Source organism: Musca domestica, unplaced genomic scaffold (assembly GCF_030504385.1).
Source record: "Musca domestica strain aabys unplaced genomic scaffold, Musca_domestica.polishedcontigs.V.1.1 8, whole genome shotgun sequence".
Classification (NCBI taxonomy): domain Eukaryota; kingdom Metazoa; phylum Arthropoda; class Insecta; order Diptera; family Muscidae; genus Musca; species Musca domestica.
Genome location: NW_026712409.1, coordinates 6,737,296 through 6,761,275, shown reverse-complemented (window position 1 = coordinate 6,761,275; position 23,980 = coordinate 6,737,296). Strand labels below are relative to the sequence as shown.

Genomic DNA, 23,980 nt, shown 5'->3' with positions numbered 1-23,980 from the left:
ACAAATTTTGGGATTCCAGCTCTATCCATTCACCCAATATCAAATTTTGGTAATATTTGGTACTTTTCGTGCGATTATAGCACACATTTATAAAACCCGCTCCATATCACAATTCCATATACAAACAGAGACCACAATATCAAATTTGAGGATTCCAGCACTATTCCTACCCTTAATACCAGATTTAGTACTTTTCGTACAAATGTAGGACGCATTTCCAAACCGCCACCAAACCAGTAATGCAGATACCATCAGTAATTTAAATATCAAATTTCAAGATTTCAGATCTATCGCTTCAACCTATACCTAATATTGTACCATTCAGTAATTTTAGTAAAATTATAGTACACATTTCTAAAACCACCTCCATATGTCCAGGTTATAGATGAACAAAGGCCCTAATACCAAATTTTAGATTGCACGCAATATCAATACTTTTCGTACAATTATAGTACACATTTCCAAAATAATTTCCATATCATAATTCCAGATACAAACAGAGACCACAATATCAAATTTGAGGGTTCCAGCCTTATCCTTTCACCCAATACCAAATATAGTACTATTTAGTACTTTTCGTACATTTGTATTACAGATTTCCAAAACTACCTCTTTACCACAAGCCTACCACCAACAGGAATCTCAAAACAAAATTTCCGAAATACTAGCTTTATCCGTTCACCCTAAACCGAAGTGTTCCAAATTAAGTACAATTTAGTACAGTTTGCACACTCAGTACACCCTTAAAAAATCAAATTTGTAAATCACACATACATTCAAATTTTTTACTCTATCCGTTCACATAATACCAAAAATATTCCTTCTTAGAATTTTAGTACCATTTAGCAACCATTTTAGGACTTTTCGTAGCCTTAAATTTTGAATTTCCAAAAACCCTTTGATTCATCTATCCTGCACTCTATCAGTATCTCTCATTCCAAATGTCAATAATCTAGCTCATTCCGTTTGTCCAATACAAATTATTCAATTTTTACTACTTTTTGTATCTTTTAGTACTTTTCGTACTTTTTGTACTTTTCGTACCCGAATTTAAAAAAAAAAAAACAGACTTATCCCAAGCTGACGTACCAAGACTGGCCCTTCCAACATTTCAAGATTTTACATTCAGCCGTTGATTCTCAGTCAGACAGTTAGTTTTTTTCACTACATTTTAATATTATACTCTAACGACATATCTGTATTAATTTTGACGAAAAAAAAAAAACACAAAAATATTTTATAATTTGTTCCAAAAATTTTTTTTCTAAAATTAGTTTTAGAAGAATAACGCCATACAAGGACATATTCTTTTCAAAAATTTCATAATAAACCATTGATGTAGATATAATATTTTTTCTCGAAAATGACATGAGCATTTAGAAGAAATAAAAATTATAGAAATTAAATACTGTTGATTTTGAATGATTTAAAACTAAGTCAAAATCTCCCAACAAATTCCATTTTTTACGGATAGTGTCAACAGAAAAAAATCCAGATCATGGAGCTTGTTTCGAAAGAAACAAATAATGACTCCCATTACATCATTTGGGACAAGTTCCTTTAAAACCATATTCCCTAGTAGATATTTGAGGCAAATCAATTGTGACAAAGAATCTGAAATATTTTTCATTTTTTACAGGTCCCAAAGATTGTGATATACCCAAGGCGGCATTGTCGGCGCTGCATGCTGGCGTCAATAGTTTTGGCCAATTGACAAACGGTCCACCCAACACGGGCGATATATCGCTGAACGGTGTTGGTGGTGGTGGCGGCGGTGCTGGACGTTTACACGTCTCCAACAATTTGTGCGACAATCCCAATCCCTTGGGAAATAATAACAACAACAATAGCAACGCCAACAACAACAGTATGCAGCAACAGGATCAGGTGAGTTAGAGCTACCAAATAGCCAATACCAACATCACATACATATATATCATATACCTTTATCATAAATATATACGATATTAATCAATGTTCTTTTTTTCGTTCTTTTTTTCTTCCTTGGTGTATTTTCTCTACATATTTTCATAAAACAAAATGATATTGAAAAATTGCAATTGATAACAAATACGAACCCAAATGTTTCCAAATTAAATATATAAAAAACAAAAAATATAAAAATATGTTTTTATATATATTTTTGTGCTGTATGCTGTGGACATCTCTTCTACCTCTACTACTACACATCCATAACCTATCATCATAACAAAAAAAAAATAATAAACAAAAATATTTTGCATATTTCAATTGTGAATGCTTGGCAAAATTACTACTACTGCTACAACAACAACTACAAATCAAAATATGTTTTTGTAAACGTTGAATGTTTTGAAAAAAAAATATATATCCAAACAATATAAACAAAGTAAGTGTGATTTAGTTTTCAATTTTTATCTTTATACATTTTTCGTTTTCATTTACACAAATTAGTCTAAGTTGCAAATATTATGCACTAATTGTTGTAAGAATATTTTTTTTTATTTTGTTGGTTAAAGTATTGTCTAAATGTTTTTCATTTCTTTTTTTTTTTTTTTTTTTTTTGTCTAACAACCATCCAGTAAAAGTGGCAGATCATTTGACAACCCTTTGAGAGTCTTTTACAAGAGAGGATATTTTTAAAGATTTTTTCTAAAGAAAACATTTGAAGGACCCTTTTTTCACTTGAAAATATTCTTTCTACACAAATTACTTTAATGGAGAACCTTTCTAATATTTTCATACTATAGAAGACATTTTCATAGTATTTTTCTGTAGAAGAGCCTTGAAAAGTTCTCTTTCTTTATATATAACACTATTTGAAAGTTTTTTCCTTAAAATATCTTTCTATGCAGGATCTACTGGCAGTATATTGTCTATATGTTCTTTCTCACGGAGCCGTTTTGAAGGTTTTCTCCTTATAGAAAAACATTGAGTCCTTTACAAGAGAAAATATTTTGAGTTTTTGTAAAGAATACCTCCTTTTTGGAGATAGAGGATATATTAAGTCTGTAACGACTCGAAATATACATTTTAGTCCTCACAAAGTATATATATTCTTGATCAGCATAAAATTCTATGTTGATTTAGCGATGTCCGTCCGACCGTCTGTGGAAATCATTCCAGCTTCTGAACAAAATGAAATAGGTTGATAAAATTTTACTCAACTGATGACTTTTGACATTGAAAATGGGCCATGTAGTGCCACGTTTTGGTATAACCCCCATATAATGGTAGCTCCTTATTTTTGAAATTTTAGTGATTTAAGCGATATTATTTATCGGAAAATTTTCAAATTTGGTATTTGAAGTTCGTTCAACTTCGTATAGCCCCCATATACCGATATTCGATATTTTGATTATTTTAGGGATATTATTCACCGGAATTATTTTAAATTTGGTATTTGAAGTTCGTAATGGATACTACAGCCTAAGAGAGAGAATTGTCTGTGCAGGTCCAGGTACTTTGTTGATTTTAACGACATTATTCACCGATTTTTTTTAAAATTTCGCATATGAATATTGTAATGGCTTATGACTAAGTTACCCATGCGGGTCCACGTCGTCGTATAGGCCCTTATATATCGACTACATTCGGTATTTTTAAGATTTAAACAAAATTTTTAACGCATTTTATTTTTTTGAAAATTGTCAATTTCGTTCCAAATGGTAGAGGGTATCCATTTTCTCTTTAGAAGACTTTCCACATAAGACCTGTCCAATGACTTTTGTCTATAGAATACCTTATCAATGTCTTATTTTTGTGGACTGCCCTTTTAATATCATCCCTCTCAAAGAGCTCTATTGAAGGTCTTCTCTGTAGAAAACTCTTGAGGTTATTTTTCAAAGGAAAATATTTTCATGGATTTTTCTGTAGAATATATTTTGAAAGCCCTTTCTTCTGTCTAAAAATTCCTTCTGTGAAAGATATTTTTCATGAAAGAACTTTCAATTGGTTTTTTTCTGGTGAAGGCTCTCTCAGGATATTTTTCTATAGAGGAAATTTTGAAAGTTTCTTGCTTGAGAGAACGTTCTATATAAGAACTATTGAAAGTATTTTTCTTCTATAGAAAACCTTATGAAGTTCTACCCTTTCAAGGTTTTCTTTCAATAGAAGACATTTTGGAGGTCTTCTTTCTTAAGGAAGCCTCTTGAAGGCATTCCCCTTATAACAAATCTTATGAAGGTCGTCGTTCAATAGAAGAGCTTTTTGGGGTTCTTTCTTCTGTAGAAGGCATTTTAAAGAAAATAAATTTCTTGAGAGCCCTTTTTTATCATGGACCCTTTGAGATAATTCTTTCTCTTTTTAGAAGGTCTTCTTCCCATAAAAGGCTATTTAAAAGTATTCTTTCTATGGAAGACTTTTTGCTATCTTCTGAAGGTCTTCTCCTCCGTCAAGAACTTTTGCTCTTTCTTATATAGAATACTTTTCAAACACTTTTTCTCCTATAGATGAGAAACTTCTTTCTATAAACGAAGGTTTGAAGGTCTTCATCCTATTAAAGATCATTTGAAGTAAGCTTCCAGTAGAAGACATTTTCCTTATCTTCTAAGTATAATTACTTTTAAAGGTATACTTTCCCTAGAAGAGAGGTGTATAGTCATTTATATATTAAATACATTTTTGGGGCACTTCTTTCTATAGAATATCTTTGCCGAACTTCTTCCTACAATAGACTTTTTCAAGACTTTCTTTCTACAGAAGACCTCTTGAAGTTTTTAGTTTTTTGAAAATGTTTTGATGGGTTTCCTCCTATAAAATAACATTTTGAAAACCTTCCACTTATATAAGACCCTTTAAGGCTTTCTTCTATAGAATATTTTTTAGGGATTTTTACTAAAAAAAAAATAATTGTTGAAGTTTTGTTCAATAGGAGCTCCTTTTAGAGTAGTTTATTTTTAGAACACATTAAATGCTTTTTTAGAAATCCATTAATGATCTTCTTCCTATATAAACTATTGAAAGGTTATCTTTTTTTTCAGGAACTTTTGAATATCACCTTTCTGTAGTGGGGCTTTGAAGAGAGAAAATTTTTAAGAATTTCTTTCTACAGAACCCAATTATTGGAGATGTATTGTTTCTGGAAAATCCTTCCAAAGATCTAATTTTTATGTATGACCCTTGAATGACTTCTTTCTATAAGGGATAATCTTCTTAGATAAGGGATTTTCTTTTTGGAAGCTTTTTTGAAGGGATTCCCTTTTTTAGAAGTCTTTTTGAAAGTCATCATCTATGAAAGACCTTTAAATGTCTTTTTTCTACATGAGGTCTTTAAAGGTCTTTTTTCTTCAGAAGGCCTCCCTTGAATTTATTACGGTTTGAAAGAACATATTTCTATAGAAGATTGTTTGAATGTCATCCCTCTGTAGAAAAAAACTTGGAAAGTCCTGTAGAATGCCTTCTTTTGATTGGAGATCTTTCTATATAGAATAACTTACAATCTAACCCATAGACGGCTTAAATCCATACAATTCTTTTCGGAGATCTCTTATGCACCAAAGACCGCTTTTTGAAATTCTTCAATTTTAAGTCGAGTTTTGTGAAATTCTCTGTTTATCACAATCTTCACAATTAGGGGGTTCTGGAAAGCTTATTCCATTTTATAATCGATATTAGCTTGTAAGACTATTTTTTTTAAAGGCATGCCTTCATTTGTGTAACACTATTAACCCCTTATTAACTCTTGTGTCTTAGTTGTCGTTTTATTGTTCTTTATCTCTTAAATTTTCTTACCACAATTATAAATGTAATTTATCTCTCTCATTTCCAGATATCGGATAAAAACAACAAACAGAAACGCCATCGGACCCGGTTCACACCAGCCCAGCTGAATGAATTGGAAAGGTGTTTTTCGAAAACCCATTATCCGGATATTTTTATGCGTGAAGAAATTGCCATGCGTATAGGATTAACCGAATCCAGAGTACAGGTGAGTCCAACACGAGAGAAACGCTACTTATTATTCCAACAACACAGTTGTGATCAGCCACCCAAAGAAGAGCTCTCTTGAATGTGCAACTAACACCAAGTGAAAAGATTCTGTTTTGCTTGGATTTGTGTCATTAGCCACAAATCCTTTTAGATTGATTTACCGACAAACGTGCATGGGCATACAAATGAGCTCCACAACACATGAAAATAAAAAAAAGGATAACTGCACCACAAAAGCAGAAGAAACAAAAACTTCTCATATCATGGTATTAAATTGCAAAAGATTTCCAAAAAAAAAAAAAAAAAAAAAAAACCTGCCATTAAATGGCCAATAAACTAATTTTATTATTTTTCCGGCTGTGGTCCTCGCTATTCACTCGGGCAATGATGAGTTTTATTTGATGTTCTAAGGATTTTAATAGACAGGATAATAATAGTAATAATAATGATAAAGGCATTAATATGACCGCATAATAGCAACACGCCAGCAACAATAACAACATTGTGTAATAGTAAAGTTAATTTATATGCTAATTTTATTAACAATGCACAACAATAACACCAACAACAATGACATAAAACGGACAACCGACACCCTGCTGCCAGTTCGGATAATACGTGTAAAGCCTTTGGAATGACATTTTAAGCCTAAAATCAAACATATTTTTATCTATATAATAGTGCTAATAAACATAACAGCAAATCCCTGCCAAAAGTCAGGCGGACAACCCCTCCTCTCCTCTGAAAAAAACACACACAGCTACCTACCCCTTGGTGCGTTACACGTTGCATTTAACACTTGTTTATTGTCTCAGTCATATCCAGTGAAAGGGGGGGAGGATGGAGAGCATGAAAGTGAAGGGTGGTAGCAATGTCATTGAGGGTGGGTTGGTTGTGGTTCCTGTTGTATTATTCCCCGCCACTGGGTGCTGGCCACCGCCGTTTTGTCGTCATTTAGAAAACCAACATTGATTTACAATTATTAAAAACAATTTATCAAATCGGCTAAGCAGGGATTGGAATTTAAGTTGACTTTAATACGATTTCTACAACAATTATTTGCACATTTGTAATTTGTGCTTGCGGGAGAGGAGGAATTCTTAATGAAGTCATGTTATTTTGAAAGGAGCAGTAGCAGAACTCGTATATAAGTCTTAATTTTCTTCGGACAAATATTTGTTTAATGATCCAACATGGGATCGACTACCCAGGAATAATTCAGATAAAGATTTTTGCGAACTTTATTACCCTCAACAACGAGGAGACCTTAGAGTACAGCAAAGCAATTAGAAAATATGGTCAATGTCTAAAAAAATTAAATCTGGACTTACAGTCATTTGAGTATGGAACTGATACCACCCAGCGAACCAAGTGTTGGAAGTCCGACACATCTGCTCAAAATCTCAATTTTTTTTTCCACAATTTTTATACCCTCCAACATAACGTGGGGGGTATAAAAAGTTGCCATTCCGTTTGCAGCTCATCGAAATCATAATTTTATATGATCAGCGTATAATTCCAATCCGATTTAGCCATGTCCGTCTTTTTTAATTACCCTATCTTCTGAAGAAATTGAAGTAGAGTACTGAAATTTGGTAAATATGATTTTTGGGTCTTAACAAAGACCAAGTTCGAAAATGGGCCATATCGGCCACCTTTTTCGTATAGCCGTCATATAATGGTACTCCCCCTCCCCTTATACATTTAACCATTTCGAGATTTTTGGCATATTTTCAATGGAATTGTCTGGAATTTGGTATTTGAAAATTCAAATGGGTGTCTAACTGTCTTAAAAAATTTGTTGATATAGGTCTCCAATTTTGACTTTTTTATATATCACGGTGGAGAGTATCAAAAGTTCGGATAGGCCGAATTTACAACTTCCTTTATTTGCTTCTTTTTAGTTTCTGTGGAAAGAGATGTTGTAATCGACCAAAAAAAAAAAAAAAAACAAGTTAAAAAGTATCAGCCATTTTTGCCGACAGATGTACAGGATGAGATAAAAAAACTGCAACAAAGTCAAACGCCCTTATTTCAATTTTTTAAATGTTATTGAATGAAAGCAAAAAATATCGGAAATAGCATATAATTTTAGATAAGTTTAGATTTGTTCGAATTGGTCACCTTCGGCACGAATTATGGCCTTCAAACGGCTGATGAAACCGTTACACGCTGATCTGCACGAATGTTGCTCTACGGTATTTTGGCCCATTCCCGACGAAGCGCTTGCTTGAGGTGATCGACACTTTGGTATTTTTAGTGCTAACCATGCATTCCAAAATACTTCAGACACGATAGTCCAACGGTATCCGAAGATTTTGGTGGCCATTGTGCGCTGGTAATAATGGTGGCGCGTGCTGTTCTTGGGTGGCCGTGCTGAGTCCTGTTGGAATGTCTAAGGTCTGCGGCCAAAATGCTTGTGTCCCAAGGCTTTAATACACCCTCCAGAATATTTTCGCGATAATATTCGGCATTTATTCTGATGTCACGGTCGATTAATAAGAGCGGAGAGCGACTATCGGCTGTTATGGCAGCCCACACCATCACCATGGCCGGCGCTTGAGTTCTGGTGGCCAACCGAAAGTGCACATTTTCGGAGCAAACCAAATTCGGCTGTTCACCACTTTCGGCCAAGCGAAGCAAGTCTTTAGCTCTTTTGAGTCTATTTTCTTTCGGTTGCGGTATAAGTTCTTGCACTTTTTGGAATTTCAATTTTTGAATATTTGCCAAATGGAATATTACGATGTGTTCAGCTCACGAGCCATTTTTCGGCCACTGCGACGGTTTCGATCAAGTCGCTTCTTTACTTTTCAACCCTTGACATCGGTATCACGGTGAAGATTAATTTACGATAGCCACTTGTGGTTTTTCAGCCAAATATAAAGAATCACGCTATCACGCTTGAATTCCGTCAGGAAAAACTTTTTTCTTTAAAATTCTCACCAAAATGCTTTTGTACGCTTGTAAACAATATAATGAGCTGTCACTGGAATAATTTTAACAGCTGTCGGACGAGTGGCTTAGAAATGACAACAGTCTAGATTTATTGCAGTTTTTTCATCTCAATTACAATTACGAACCATAAGTACCGAATTTTAAACAATTATTTTAGAGAATATGATAAAATTGTAGAAATGCCGAACATCGAGAGGTTATAGAACGGTGGTGGCTACGGGAAAACATAGACCAATATAGACAATGTTCCGCAGGTAGAGCCCATTATTAACCTTCAGTGCTGGATTTAAACAGCTCTGTTAGAAAATGTGGCTTAAATCGTCCAAATACTAAATATCCAAATAGAATTTGAATGTTACGCTGATCAATAGTATAGGGTCTAACATCAGTATTTGGAGAAGTTACAAACGGAATAACAAAGTTAATATACCCTTCTTATTATTTTTAGATTAAATTAAAAGTGAACCGATTAAAGAAATGAAAGTCTTATTTCAGTCAGGCTCTATACACAACTTAAAGTAAGCCTCGATATACAATCCGAAAATCCCAAAGGGATGATCTAAAGGATTCTAGACGATCTAAAGTCTATTGATGACCTTCAAGGACCCATCTATAAATGAATGGCGGATTGAAAAACAACCTGTATATTTTCCTTAAAGGACGTCCCATTGGTGGTCAGGATACTGTACAACTACTTCAGAAGGCCTGAAGAGAGCCTTTAAAGGCAACCTTAAGGGGGACCCTACAGGCGACCAAAAGGGAGGCGTATCTATAAACTATCTGACCAGCATTTTTTTTCTTTCTTGGAAAGACATTGATAGAAAAAGTCAACTGCTCCGTGCATGTTTCGTTCGTTTCAAAAAAAAAAAAAAATAAATAAATAAAAATAAATATATAAATAACACCAACGCAAATTTTAAATGAATTTGTAATTTTTTTCAAATTCGAAAAGTTCATTTCATAAGAACAGCCAACCAAAATGGAAACGCAAAAATACGTTTGAAACATATTTATTTCCTCGACGTAGCACTATTTTCGTATCTCTTAAGTTGCCAAATGCATACCACTTCTGGTTCGTGTAAAGTAAATTTCCATGCTTAACCAAATGATATAAAATTAGCCACCTGTTTGCATTTGCCAAAAAATCAAAGATTGAACACAAGCAAAGTGCCCAGAAGCTTGGTAAGGTGGACAACGGTTAGAGGGGAACCATAAAGAAACTATTTACCAACAAACTTTGGACATTTATTTAAACCACAAGGCAATAATAAACTTCTACTTGCCGACTTGAATATTGCAAACATGCCGCCACTTGCCGCCTACCCAAGAAGCACATACACAACATTCGACTATAGGCTTAAGCCCAAACATTCACTAAGATCACAGTCAAAAGTGGAGTAAAAACCAAAGCACGCACACGAAACCGAAACCGAAAGAGGAACAAATTTAATGAAGCAGTAAATTTGATTGTCGCATAAACAAAAGTTAGACACCAAAAGAGCATAACAGGATTTTTTTTTGGGAGGGCAACCAGTCTGCCTGTGAAATGATACCCACATCCTCCTCCATTCATTGACTTCCGTTTTGTGGACGTGTGTATGTGTGTGGGAATGTGTTTGTTTTCCCCAAGCAGCAACACAAAATCCAGGTTTGTTTGTCTACCGATCCCTGTTTTTCTCCACCATGGCTAGTCATTCTTTTTTTTCTTTTTTTTTTTTTCTTTGGCCCTGTAATATTTGCTTTAACCATTTTGGCAGTCAGCCTTAAATTTGACTTTATGACTTTTGCATAAAAGCATACTTTTAGGCTTTAAATATAAAATATTATTAAAGCATATTTTATTGCCAGTGCTGAGATTTCATTTTTAAAGGGAAAAAGTTAATTTAAAAATAAAATAAAATAATAAACAAGATCTAGCTTAGCTGTCAGAAAAAAGAAAAACTGTTGTTTGGTTTCAAGGCATTGAATTTTCATTGAAGAATTAAAATCGGAAAAATATAAAGAAAAACATGGTACATTTGAGGTTGATATTGAGATTTTTTAAATTTTCCCCAAATCTATGGTTTTAAATTAAATAACTTCTACAAAAAAAAAAAAAAAAAAAAAAAAATACATTAATAATTGTGTTCGGATTTAAATTTTGAAGGTTAGTGACGGTTTTAAAAATCTGCAACGAATGTACATTGAATTAGTTTACAATTAACCTGAATTCTCTGAATGTTATGTACGTTCAATTCACAATACATTGCATAACTTGGGAAGCTTCGTTCCAGAACTTTCCATAATCTACTACAAATGCCGTTTTTTTAACTTTTTTAGAAAATTATTCTTTTCCCATTATTAAATTAATTAAAAAAAATATATATTGATATTTTTGAGGATTTTTATGGAGATTCAGTTTTGAGGGAAGTTTAGAAAAGTTTCTTACCTGACCAGAAAATAGCAAAAGTTTCCAAAAATACAAGAAATACCTTAAAAATGTTGAGGGACTGTCTAACATTCCACCGTCCATATATGATATGGAGAAAAATCAAACTAAAACTGTTCGAAAAGTACAAAAATGTACTAAATGCTGTGCCATATTATTAAGAGAATGAGGAAAAAAGGGTTTTAAAATTTAATCTCTTGGGGGAAGATACGACTAAAATTTGAGCTAAAAGAGTAGTGGGAATTCCTAAGCTACGGCTACGGGTAAAATTAAAGCCCCGAATTTCTGTATGTTCTTTTGTATAACACTCTCTAACATAGTGAACATAGTGTACAGAATTAGTACCAAAGGTGTTCCAAACAAGTAAAAATGCTGTGAGTTCGCCCGGGCCGAATTTTTAATACCCTCCACTGTTTTGAACGAATTTGAGAATTTCCAAAAAAAAAAAAAAAATAAATAAATAAATAAATAAAATCCGTTAAAAATTCAGTTAAAATCTTAACATTACCGAATGTAGCGGTTATATTAGGATCTATAAGACGACGTGCACCTGCAAAGGCAACTTTTGTCATAAGCCATAACAATATTCAAATGCGAAATTTGAAAAAATAGGTGAATAATGTAGCCAAAATCATTGAAATACTGAATATCGGGAGGTACCATTATATGGGGGGCTATGCCAAAACGTGGACCTACACAGACAATTTGCTGTAATAGATTATAGTATCCGTTACGAAATTTAAATACCAAATTTGAAATAATTCCGGTGAATGATGTCGCTAAAATCATGAAAATACCGAATATCGGGAGGTACCGTTATATGCGAGATATACGAAAATGTGAACCCAGATACGATTTTTTTTTTGTCATAGGCTATAGTACCCATTACGAACTTTAAATACGAAAATGTTTACAATTCCGGTAAATAATGTCGCACAAACCATAAAAATACCGACTATTGGGGGGTACCGTCACATGGGGGCTATACGAAGACGTGGACCTGCACAGACAAATTTCTATCTTAGGCTGTAGTATCCATTACAAACTTCAAATACGAAATTTGATTCGTTTAATACGAGCGGAGAGCGACCATTGGCTGTTATGGCGGCCCACACCATCACATGGCCGGGCTTGAGTTCGGGTGGCCAGCTGAAGGTGCACATTTTCAGCTGACCTCTTTGGCAAGTAAACACGATCAGTTTGTTCGTTTACAAACTGCAGGACATCGACTGATTTCTCATCGGAAAAAACCAAATTCGGCAGCTCACCACTTTCGGCCAAGCGAAGAAACTCTTTAGCTCTCATGACTCTATTTTCTTTCTGTTGCGGTTTTTGCAATTTCAATGGCTTTACACCGAACTCGTTTTTTAATATTTGCCGAATGGAATATTGTGATATGCTCAGCTCACGAGCCATTTTTCGGTCACTGCGACGGTTATCTATTTATATTAGAGTTATATTAGAGTCTTCACGATAACGTGGACCTGCATAGGCAAGTTTTGCATTAACCATTACAATAATGTGGCTAAAATTATCAAAATGCCGAATATAGGGAGATACCGTTATATGGGGGCTATACGAAGGCGGGACCTGCACAGACAATTTTCTGTCTTAGGCTGTAGTATCCATTGCGAACTTCAAATACCAAATTTGAAACAATTCCAGTGAATAATGTCGCTAAAATCATCAAAATACCGAATATCGGGAGGTACCGTTATATGGGGGCTATATGAAGACGTGGACCTGCATACTACATTTTTTTCCATAGGTTGTAGAAACCATTAAGATCTCCCAATACGAAATTTGAAATCATCAAAATAACGAATATCGGGAGCGAAGACGTGGACCTGCAAACAAAAATGTTTGTCATAGGCTGTAGTACCAATTACGAACTTAAAATTTGGAATAATTCCGCTAAATCCTGTCGCTAAATCATGAAAATATCGAATATCGGGAGGTACCATTGTATGGGGACTATACGAAAACGTGGACCAACATGGCCGATTTATGAACTTAACCCTCCATAGAGTGGTGGAGGGTATAAAAATGTACTAAGTAAGGGTAGAATATTTAGTACTTTTTCAGAGTTCGCCAGAAACCTATTGTCTTTGATAGTTATGTACAAAATAGTCATAGAAAAAAGGGATTTAGCGATGCACGGGGGTTCGGAATTTTTATATAATAAATTTAATGGTCTTAGGAAATTCTCTCCAATTCAAGGGAGTCTTCAAAATATAATATTTTTAGGAGCTACAATCCACTTTTCTTGAAACAAACCCCTTCGAAAATGTTTTCCTAATTTCAATTTTCTTGGCCTTTATATCACACTAATCGATGCAGTGATTACAAATTAGCTCAAAGGGGAAGATGATTACTCCATCTACTCCCTCCCAAAGGCGAATAAACAACAACTTTGCCAAACTTATAAATCTATTGGTGATTTATGGTGGCGTTGGAACACCAGACACTCTGTTAATGTAACATTAAGACAACAATGACTACCAACAATTCATCATTTGACCCACAGGACTAACTGACTGACTGGACTTGGACAAACATGGCAGTCGCAGAGGAAAAAACCAGCAACAAAGAGCAAAGGTGCCTTGATTAATGTCTCGCATGGGCAAACTCGACTGGGGGGAGGGGGGATGGAAAAAGTTTATTAACACTTTATGCCGATGGCTTGTGGCGAAAGTGGAAAGAACTTCTGATGCCAAAATAGTTTGGTAATAGTTAAGGGAATTGTAAATCTCTTATTGAGTTGAACTTGAAAGAAGAAAGACAGAAAAGGAAAAAAAAGTTCGACACGCCACACATTTTACAGGCAGTGGATGAGCTAAGGAATTTTTATAAAAAATACATTTTTGCAAACTTGGCAACAAAGCATTCCTGCATCTCCATAACAAAGCCTTGGCAATGGTAACCAAATAATAAAAGAACGAAAGAAATAAACATTTAAATTAATCATGAAAAATTCATAAAGTTGTCAGCACCCAGGCCAAAAAAAAAAAAAAAAAACAGAAGCAGGGCATGCCGAGTGGGAGGGAGGAAAGTTGCCAGGCAGGTTAACTGACACGTGACACTGCATCAGCCCACCAGCATCCAGCCAGAGCAACATGTTGTAAATTTGTTTCAACACAAAATTAATAAACAAACCAATAAATATAAAAACAGAGCAGAACAGAACAGAAGAGATTTCAATGCCAAATGATGTGGCATCCTTGGCTGGGAAATCTCAGCAAATGGGAGGGAATTACATGAATGAATAAAACTTATTTTTTGTGGAATCATGATAAGTTAATTTCAAAGGCCTTCTCCAGTATTCTCAGTTCGGGAAACAAATGAGTTCCAACCCAAGATAAATTCATGACTCTATGCTAGAAAATTAATATTAGCTGAGCCATATCCCACAGACATAAGGTTGTTGGCCAGAGTAAGGGGAGGAAAGGGGAAAGTGTGTGTGTGTGCATTTAACGTTTTGCTCACGTGTCAACACTAACGCCCAATTCTTTGCCACTTGCCACACTTTCTGGCTGTCTGTGCATTCAATATTCTTGGGAAATGACTACAGGATTTTCTATTGACTGACTTATTGCATGCAGAATAAAAAAAAGTGGGACGATAGCCTGTGGATTTTGTAAAGAGAAAGAAAGGGCAACACGTTTCCCTCCCCTCCCCCTCTCTTCCTTCTTGTGTGTATGTGGCCCACACAAATTGAACAAATTAGTTTTTGTTTTGTTTTGTAATATTTGGTCATTTTAATGTTACCACCAATGTTGCATCGCCTCGCCTGACAGACATCCCGCTGTGGCCCCATTGGGTGCTGTGGGTGTTAAATGTTTTGTTTTTGCATTTTCTTTTGCTTTTGTCAGCTAGACAGACAGACTGGCGTACGAAAAGGACATATATGTTGGCATGAATCAAATGAGATTTAGAAAAACAATTTATTAAAGTCACACACTAAATCGATGTAAAATGTCAGGGAGTTAAATATTTGAAAATGGGTAAAAAAAAATGTAAATAAGCGAAAAAGAGATGGGGCTTTAAATAATACAAAATTGCAAACTATTAATTTTCACAAACACAACAATAGAATCAAAATCGAACTGTCTCCCTGGTTGAAAAATTTTTTTCTTTCTTACTTTTTCGACATTATTAAGTCTAGCTTCACAGTAATAACTATCTGTTTAGACTCTAAGAAATCCCTCCATAAATATAATAATTTTAAAAAGGGCTTCTGCAAAAACAGCTCGATTTATAAGACCCTTAAAGAATCTGAAAGGAAAATAAATAATAATAGTAATTCATGTGTAGATACATTTTCCTTTCCAAGAGATCCTCGAAGAATATAAAACCCTTTTTGGCTTTCATATGAAGAAGAGACTTCTTGATGGTCGGGCCAGAAGACTTTTCAACTGGAAAGTCAATAAAACAAGCCCTTTGATATGTCATTTATCGGATACGTACTTGGAATAAACTTTAATGACAAGGGTCTTTTATAGAAAAAAACTATACCTTAAAATTTGCTATTTTCGGAAATGGATTAGTGTCCTTTCAAAAGGGTTTATTAATTAAATTCCAGTACATAATTACATTACCAATACGGGTTTCGTTAACCAAATTTTGATACCAGTAAGTCATACAAACCGCATCCCAACCACTTATTTTAACATGGATATATCATAGGAAGTAGGTACTTACTATACTGCTAATAGAAGCCATATTAGATTAGAAAAAGGTCGGTCTGTTTTTATTTCAATTACCATTGGATTCCAGATTTTTCTTGTCGATTCTTTTGTTATTTAATTTGTTTTAGATAAACTGCACTCTCCACTTTTTTGTTTAGTGTGGAAGCGATTGTGAGTAATGTAATGTTTGAAAAACTAGAGCGGATGGAGAAACAGTTTACTCTACGAGTGCACAAATATCTTGTTTGCTTTTTTATATATGAGCAAATGTGTGTAATTCGAAAAATGTTTTGGTATTTCTGCAGACAAAGGGGTTGGAGAAGGGGGACATCGTGTGCAGAAACCGAGCAGAGAAAAACAGCAGAAGTAGCATTTAGCAAGGCGCCGTTTACTTTCGTATACAAACTAAACTAAATAAAACAATGGTATGACAATAATTAAGAAAGTACTCGGCCACTCGATTTCGAGCGAATTTTACTCTCATTCGAATTTTGATCTGATTCGAGGGACACAGAAAAAAAGACCGTACTGGACTTATATTTTTATTTGCGGAAGTACTCCCAATCGGGTGCTCTGGTTACCTTAACACGTCTTTGATTGATTCCCTGCGTCGTTTTATTCGTCACTCTAAAGATAAAACCTCAAAAGAGATATTCAAAAGATAACAATTAGAACTCTATAGAGAATAAATCTCTCAATGCATCTATACATACAGAGCAAAAATTTTCTGATTTTATTAATACTACCAAACATAATAAGCTTCGCAGCATTACGACATTGCTTATCACCGAATTTGCTTTTGTTTCGTTTTTAGCTATGAGTAGAGTATACATACATATAAATACAAGAAGGGTATGACGAAAACTGAAATAGTACTCGGCAAAAGTGGAATCTGCTGGAGCGATTTCGGTCGAATTTTGCTTCTACTCTAAATTTGATGGACATCGGAAAATAGAGTAGACTCCATCGAATTCGAGTAGAGGATGAAATTCACACGAAGTTTGGGGTTCAGTACATGATATTTTTCCTGTAGAGAGAAGATTTCTCAGCTTTGTATGAAGAGAAAACCTATCAGAAGGTCTTCTAGAAGCCATCCCAATACGAGAAATGGAGAGAGGATCTCATAAAAGGTACTTTTTAGAGAGAATTCCTCTCAACAAGTCATATAGGAATAAGAACTCTCTGAGCCGGTCTTCTGAGCATAAAAATACCTCTAATCTAGAGGAATAAAATCTGCAAACTGGTATTTCTCTGTGAATCATCTATCTTGCTTCTCTAGCGATAGAAGACCTTTCAATACGTCTTCCATTTGGTTTCTACGGATATAAGCCCTGCCAACTATCATTCTATAGTTAAAGAGACATCCCTACTGTTATTCTACATATATTAGAAGGATATTCTTTAGATAAAAGATCTTTAAACTGGTATTCTATATATTAATGGCATCTAGTTTCGTACATTGGTGCAAGAATTGTGAACAAATCTTCTGGTTTCACAGATAAAGTTTTAAACAGGTTATTTATAGCAGATCTCTCAACAGGATAAAATGTATCAATACCCTTCATGAGGCTTTTTGGATTTTAGAACTTTCAACGGGTTTCTATTGAGTCGACTTTTGACAAAATGTCTTTCAGAAGGATTTTTGTTAGTTGAAGTTTTTTAGACTCGTTCAGTAGGGAGGGAATATGGATAGTATAGATTACATATTATTTTTAGATCCCACAATGTATATATGTCCATGATCAGGAAAAGTTTCTCTTTCAATTTAGCTATTTTCTCCCATCTCTTTGTCCGTTTGTGAAAATCACTCTAGGCCCTAAAAGAAGAAGATTAATAAAACTTAATCAATTTTTTTACTATTCTAGGTTCGTACAATTTTTGGTATGGAAAATGGGTCATACAGGTTCACGTTTTGGTATGGCCCCCATACAACGAACCCTCCATATTTAGGGTGTTTAAGTAATAAATTTAAACCGAATTTGCTTTAAAGTTACAGCTTTTGTTTCCTTGCAAAAATGTCCATATAGGTCTAAGATTTGATATTTCCCACCTATGTCCGACCTCCTGATATTTGGTGTTTTGATAATTCACCTAAAGTGTTTTAAATTTTATATTTGGAGTTCGAAATTGGTACTGTCTTATTTTATGATAGGAAATTGGCCACGTTTTGGTATAGTTCCAAATAGGTATCCTCTCCTTTAACAGTTAAGTATCTATACAAGTCCATGTACTCGTATTACAGTGGCATCCACTTTTTGTATTTTGATCATCTTAACTAAATGTCTTAAAATCGGATTTTTTTAAATTCAGTTTTATTAATTCTAAAGGAAAAAATAGCATTCTGATACTAAATTTCGGCATTTGTGGTCATATTTTCAAAAGTGTTTCATTCTAAATGCTGGAATATAGTCGCCATATAGCTTTACCTCACGATATTCGGTATTTTGATAATATGTGCGCATTTTTTGCGGAATCATTGCAAACTTGGTATTTGGTGTTAAAAAAATAAGTACCAAATTATCTGAAAAAATTATCTACACAGGTCCACGTTTGTACAACCCCATACAACTGAAGCTACCAATAGTCAATATTTTAATGACTTATGTAGAATTTTTTTAACATAAGCTTTTTAAGAATGTAATTGGTGTTCGCAATATCTTTACAATCCGATTGTCGGCATTTTGATGATTTAAACTGAATTTTGTGAAGTTCGTTATTGTGTAACCCTAACAAAAAATTTATACACCAGTGGAATTGTAGGTCTTTACTTTCCAAATTGTCGAGTTTGATAGACGTTCAGGGCGATCGAACTTAAAAGTTTTTTACTTGTTTATTTAAAATCTACCTTTATATGAAATTATCCATGGGCCCTATTCTTTATCTGTAGTTTAAATCGAACCCTCTCAGTTTGGTATACCCATGGAGAGAATGTCTAGGGCGGAAGATCCATTTTTGTTATCGGTCCTCAAGATGTTAAGCTGGTAATTTATCCAGTTCTTAGTCCATTAAATATTTATTTTTTAAATACAGTCATATGTCACAGCGAATCTCAATTATTTTGCAACTCCCAATAGTTTGTATTTTTCCAATAGGAATTTCTCTTTAAAAAAAAATATTTTTTCCAAATCCATGACCACCCACCAATGCCTAAAGAGGCAAAAAAATTGCCTAGCAATATTAAAGCTAAAAATTCCCTGACAAAATTATGCCAAAAATTCAATGTTCTCAAAATAGCAATACAAACTGGCATAGCCTAGCTGAGGGGAGGGTGGTGATTCGGAGCCAAACATTCCTCATTCGTTGCCACAGGTAACAACAAACGGTGTCTATCTTTTGCACCATTGTATCAGCGCTGTTGATGCTGCTGATGTTGTTGTTGTTGTTATTATTATTTTTGCTATTGCCAAACTTTGAGATCTGTAACAAAAACATTCCTTTTGTACACAGCCATCCATCCATCTTGAAAAAGTTGTTGATGTTGTTAGGAATTTTCAATTTCAATCTCCCAAAGCAACGCAAAAATTGTAACATGAATGAATAACAACAACAAGGAATTTAGGGACAGTGTGTGGGTGGTTGTGGAGAGGGGAGCGAGAGAGGGAGGCATGGTGCTGCAACCAACATCCATTGTCAGTGGCAACCGGAAATGAAATATTTGTAAAAATTGCAAGCACAAACAGAGCCAGACACACATGTATATACAAACACACACCTTTGAGGTAGAGAGATACGTGACTGTGTGAGTGGGCTACACGAGTTTCAGGTATCCACCATTCCCCCATTTTCTGGCTTCTTTTTTGATTGTATTGTTCTTTGTTTTTGGTTGGGGGTGTATCCCCAGACCCAATCATGAGCGATAGAAAGAGCTGGGAGAGTATGAAATTACTCAGCAACAATTCACAATAGTGTAATTTCAAAGTTCTCATGTGGTATTGTGTTCAACCCTCTGCTACGCTTAAATGAAATTACAAAATGAGAGACCCAGGGACATGCGCATAGGCCAGCCACGAATAAAATGGATACTGAGCAAAGGAATTTTTTAGCAAATATTTGCTGTTGTTGGTTTTTCTCGGTGGTATATTCGAAACGTAGATGAAGCAGAACAATATATTTTCCGTTGCAAGATGTAATTTTTTGTTAGTGGAATTTCGTTTCGTAAACTTTAAGTTATGCCTTGGTTTAAAAATGAGGGATAAAGTTATTGTTTTGTTTTTATACCCTCCACCATAGTAGGGAGGGTATATTAAGTTTGTCATTTCGTTTGTAACACCTCGAAATATACCTTTTGAACCCCACAAAGAATATATTCTCTTAATCAGCATAAAATTCTATGTCGATTTAGCGATGTCTGTCTCCGTCCGTCTGTGGAAACCACTCTAGCTTCCGAACGAAATGAAGTAGGTTGATAAAATTTTACTGAAATGTATATTATGTCTGCAGGAATTTTAGTATTGTAAATGGGTCAAGTAGGTCCAAGTTTTGGTATAGACCCCATATAACGGAACCATCCGATATTCGGTATTTTGATGATTTTAGCGACAATAATAATCGGATTTGTTTCAAATTTGGTATTTGAAGTTCGTAATAAATACTACAGCCTAAAACAGAAAATTGTCTGTGCAGGTCCACGTCTTCGTATAGCCCCCCATATTAGGGTACCTCCCGATATTCGGTATTTTGATGATTTTAGCGATACTATTCACCGGAATTCTTTCAATTTTGGTATTTGATGTTCGTAATGGATGCTACAGCCTATGACAGGAGATTGCCTGTTCAGGTCCACGTCTTTGTATAGCCTCCATATAACGGTACCTCCCGATATTCGGTATTTTCATGATTTTGGCTACCTTATTCACCGTTTTTTTTTTTTCTTTTAAGTTTCGCATTTGAATATTGTAATGGCTTATGACAAAAGTTACCTATGCAGGTCCATGTCGTCGTATAGACCCTAATATAACAGCTACATTCGGTATTTCTTTAGATTTTAACAGAATTTTTAACGGTTTTTATTGTTTTTGAGAATTGCCACATTCGTTCCAAATAATGTAGGGTATTTAAAGTTCGGCCCGACCGAACTTATAGCTTTTTTACTTCTTTTTGTGTAAAAATAATTCTAAAATTCGATTCTAAAAGTAATATTTTATTTTTAAGGGGAGATCTTCCTTTTTGTATGGCAAAATTCATTTTGGCCCTATTTCGTTTTAAAACAAAAGTTGGTATGAAATATCTATGAACCTTTATAAGGATTCCAGGAAGCCCTTTTGATTGTATCCCATGCTTAGGAATCTGCTTACCATGTAGCAAAATCTTAAGATGGTAACTTGTTGTTGTTGTTGGTTTTTGGTTCTTTATGACCATAAACTTTTATTTTCTTAGCACATATTTTTTCAACTTGAATTCCTTAACATGGCCGCCTGCAGCATCATGGAATATACATACAGACCTCTATACATAGCTACAAAGAATAACATTATCTTTTATGTTGACATTTAATTTAAAATTAAATTAAAATACGACGTCATGGATTCTTTTTATTTTTTGCTCCCCATTTCTTTACTTGATATTCCTCCATTGTCGAGTTTTTGTTTTTTTCTTTACTTTTGCATTACTCCACTTGGGCATGCTTTAGCCATTCACCCTTGAATGGTCGTTTCGGTACTCCCCCACTTCGTTTTTATGGCTTTTATGGCAAAATAAACCAATGAAATGTGTTATGAATTGAGCGTGAGATGCGTTGACTATGACGATGGCAGTAACAAAAACAACAACAGTGGCAATAGCTATAACAATACTATAGAGATTGAATGGTGATTTGAAAATTCAAGCACAAAATGGCAATTATAATTTTTTCTTTGTCAGACAGACAGATATTTTTGCTGTTATTTTTTATTACAAAATAATATTAGAAATAATATACAAGAACGAAAATTATATTGAAAAGTTTGGAGAAAATCAAAACATTTTGAGATTTTTATAGAAATCAATATTTAAGAAATCTGAGAGAATAATTGACTTTTAACTTACCCTATTTCTTCGTTAAACTGGAGGCATAGATTTATTTATCTGAAATAAAAAAGAAGAAATGCATTAATTTAGGCTAAACCATTTTTTTTTTTGTAAATGCGCTCTACATCTGTAAAAATTCCGAAAATTAAGGTTATTCTCTAACCTTGTGGATGTTTCTAACAAATATTTTTTTCAGAGAGATTTTTACATTCTTTCAATATTTAAATAATAAGAACATAATTTACTTGCCTCAAACTAAACGAGTAGGACAGTGCGGTATATATAGCCATATCCGTCCATCTGTCTGTCATTTTTGCTTCCCATCGAAATGAAGCAGTAATTATACTTACAGTGTGAGATGAAAAAACTGCAACCAATTTCAGACTGCTGTCATTCGTCCGACAGCTGTTAAAATTATTCCAGTGACAGCTCATTATATTGTTTACAAGCATACAAAAGCATTTCGGTGAGAATTTTCCAGAAAAAAAGTTATTCGTGATGGAATTCAAGCGAGATAGTGCGATTTCTTTATATTTTGCTGGAAAACCACAATCTTTTGTGTCTCGTACCATCGCTCGTTACCGTGATACTGGTAGCGTAGGCCGACGACAAGGAAGTGGACGGAAGAAAACAGCAACATCAGCAGAAATGGTTCGAAAAGTAAAGAAGCGACATGATCGAAACCCGTGTCGCAGTCGCCGAAAAATGGCTCGTGAGCTGAATATATCGCAATATTCCATTCGACAAATATTGAAAAATTTGGAAATCGGGGTAAAGCCATTAAAATTCCAAAAAGTGCAAGAACTTACACCGCAAAGTGGAGCACTACCGAATTTGGTTTTCTCCGATGAGCAAACATTCGTTGTCCAGCAGTTTGTAAACAAACAACATGATCGGATTTACTTGCCAAAGAGGTCAGCTGAAAATTTCCACCATCGGTTGGCCACCAGATTCAATCGCAGGCCATGGTGAAGGTGTGGGCCGCCATAACAGCCGATGGTCGCTCTCCGCTCGTATTAATCGACTTTGGCATCAGTATAAATACCGAATATTGTAGTTAAAATATTCTGGAGGGTGTATTAAAGCCTTGGGCACTCAAACATTTTGCCCGGACTTTCCAACAGGACTCATCACCATCGCACTCAGCAAAAAAAAAAAAAAAATGAGGTTCCTCGCTTCATTTCCAGGTCACAATGGTCATCAAAATCTACGGATACTTTTGTGAGACGTTTGTGTCCTCAGTATTTTGGAAAGCAAGGTTGGCACTAAAAAATACCAATGTGTCGATCACCTCAAGCAAGCGCTTCGCCTCGAATTGGCCAAAATACCGCAGAGAAATATTTGGGCGGCGTGTGACGCTTTCATTGGCCGTTTGAAGGCCATAATTCGAATAAACCTAAAATTATTCTAAAATTTGATGCTATTTCCGACATTTTTTTTTTTTAATTATGGCCTTTGAATTTGTTGCAGTTTTTCTTATCTCACCCTGTATGATATCAACCATTGGGTTAAATTTAAAGGCTCTAGATTAAGTAATGTGGACTCTGTAGTGAATTCAATAGACCATACCCACAGACAGACGGCCATTGCTAAATAGCCTTATAAGTTTGCTCTGATCAGAAATATATGTATACTTTTTGGGGTCTCCTATAAATATTTTAAGGTAATGTAAACGGAAAGACAAATTTAATATACCCTCGGAACCTTGAACACCTCATCGACTACATTTTAGACTATCACAATATATGTTTTAAAAATGTTGCCAAAACCCCAAAAACACCTGAAATTCAACAGTTCTGCTGCGTGACATCTGGGACAAAGAAATCGAATACCACAGACAAATCTGTATTTATTTTTTTATACAGAATATAAGAAGATGCCGTCATATGGAGGCTACAAGAATATTTGGACCAATATAAATATTTTTTTTTTGCAGAAATTTAAATATCCTTTAGGAACTAAAGACACCAAACCTCAGAGTTTTTTTTTTTTT

General features: G+C 34.5%; 1 protein-coding gene across 2 annotated transcripts in view; it reads left to right on the top strand.

Annotated features, from left to right (window-relative positions):
• The window catches only part of LOC101895709 (homeobox protein orthopedia), an 83,572-nt gene that overhangs the window by 30,620 nt on the left and 28,972 nt on the right, over nucleotides 1–23,980 (top strand). For both annotated transcript variants that reach the window (XM_059131122.1, XM_059131121.1), the window contains exons 2-3: nucleotides 1,640–1,887; nucleotides 5,774–5,908. In XM_059131122.1, coding sequence (XP_058987105.1) covers nucleotides 1,640–1,887; nucleotides 5,774–5,908 — 383 coding nt within the window. The remainder of the gene's footprint in view (nucleotides 1–1,639; nucleotides 1,888–5,773; nucleotides 5,909–23,980) is intronic.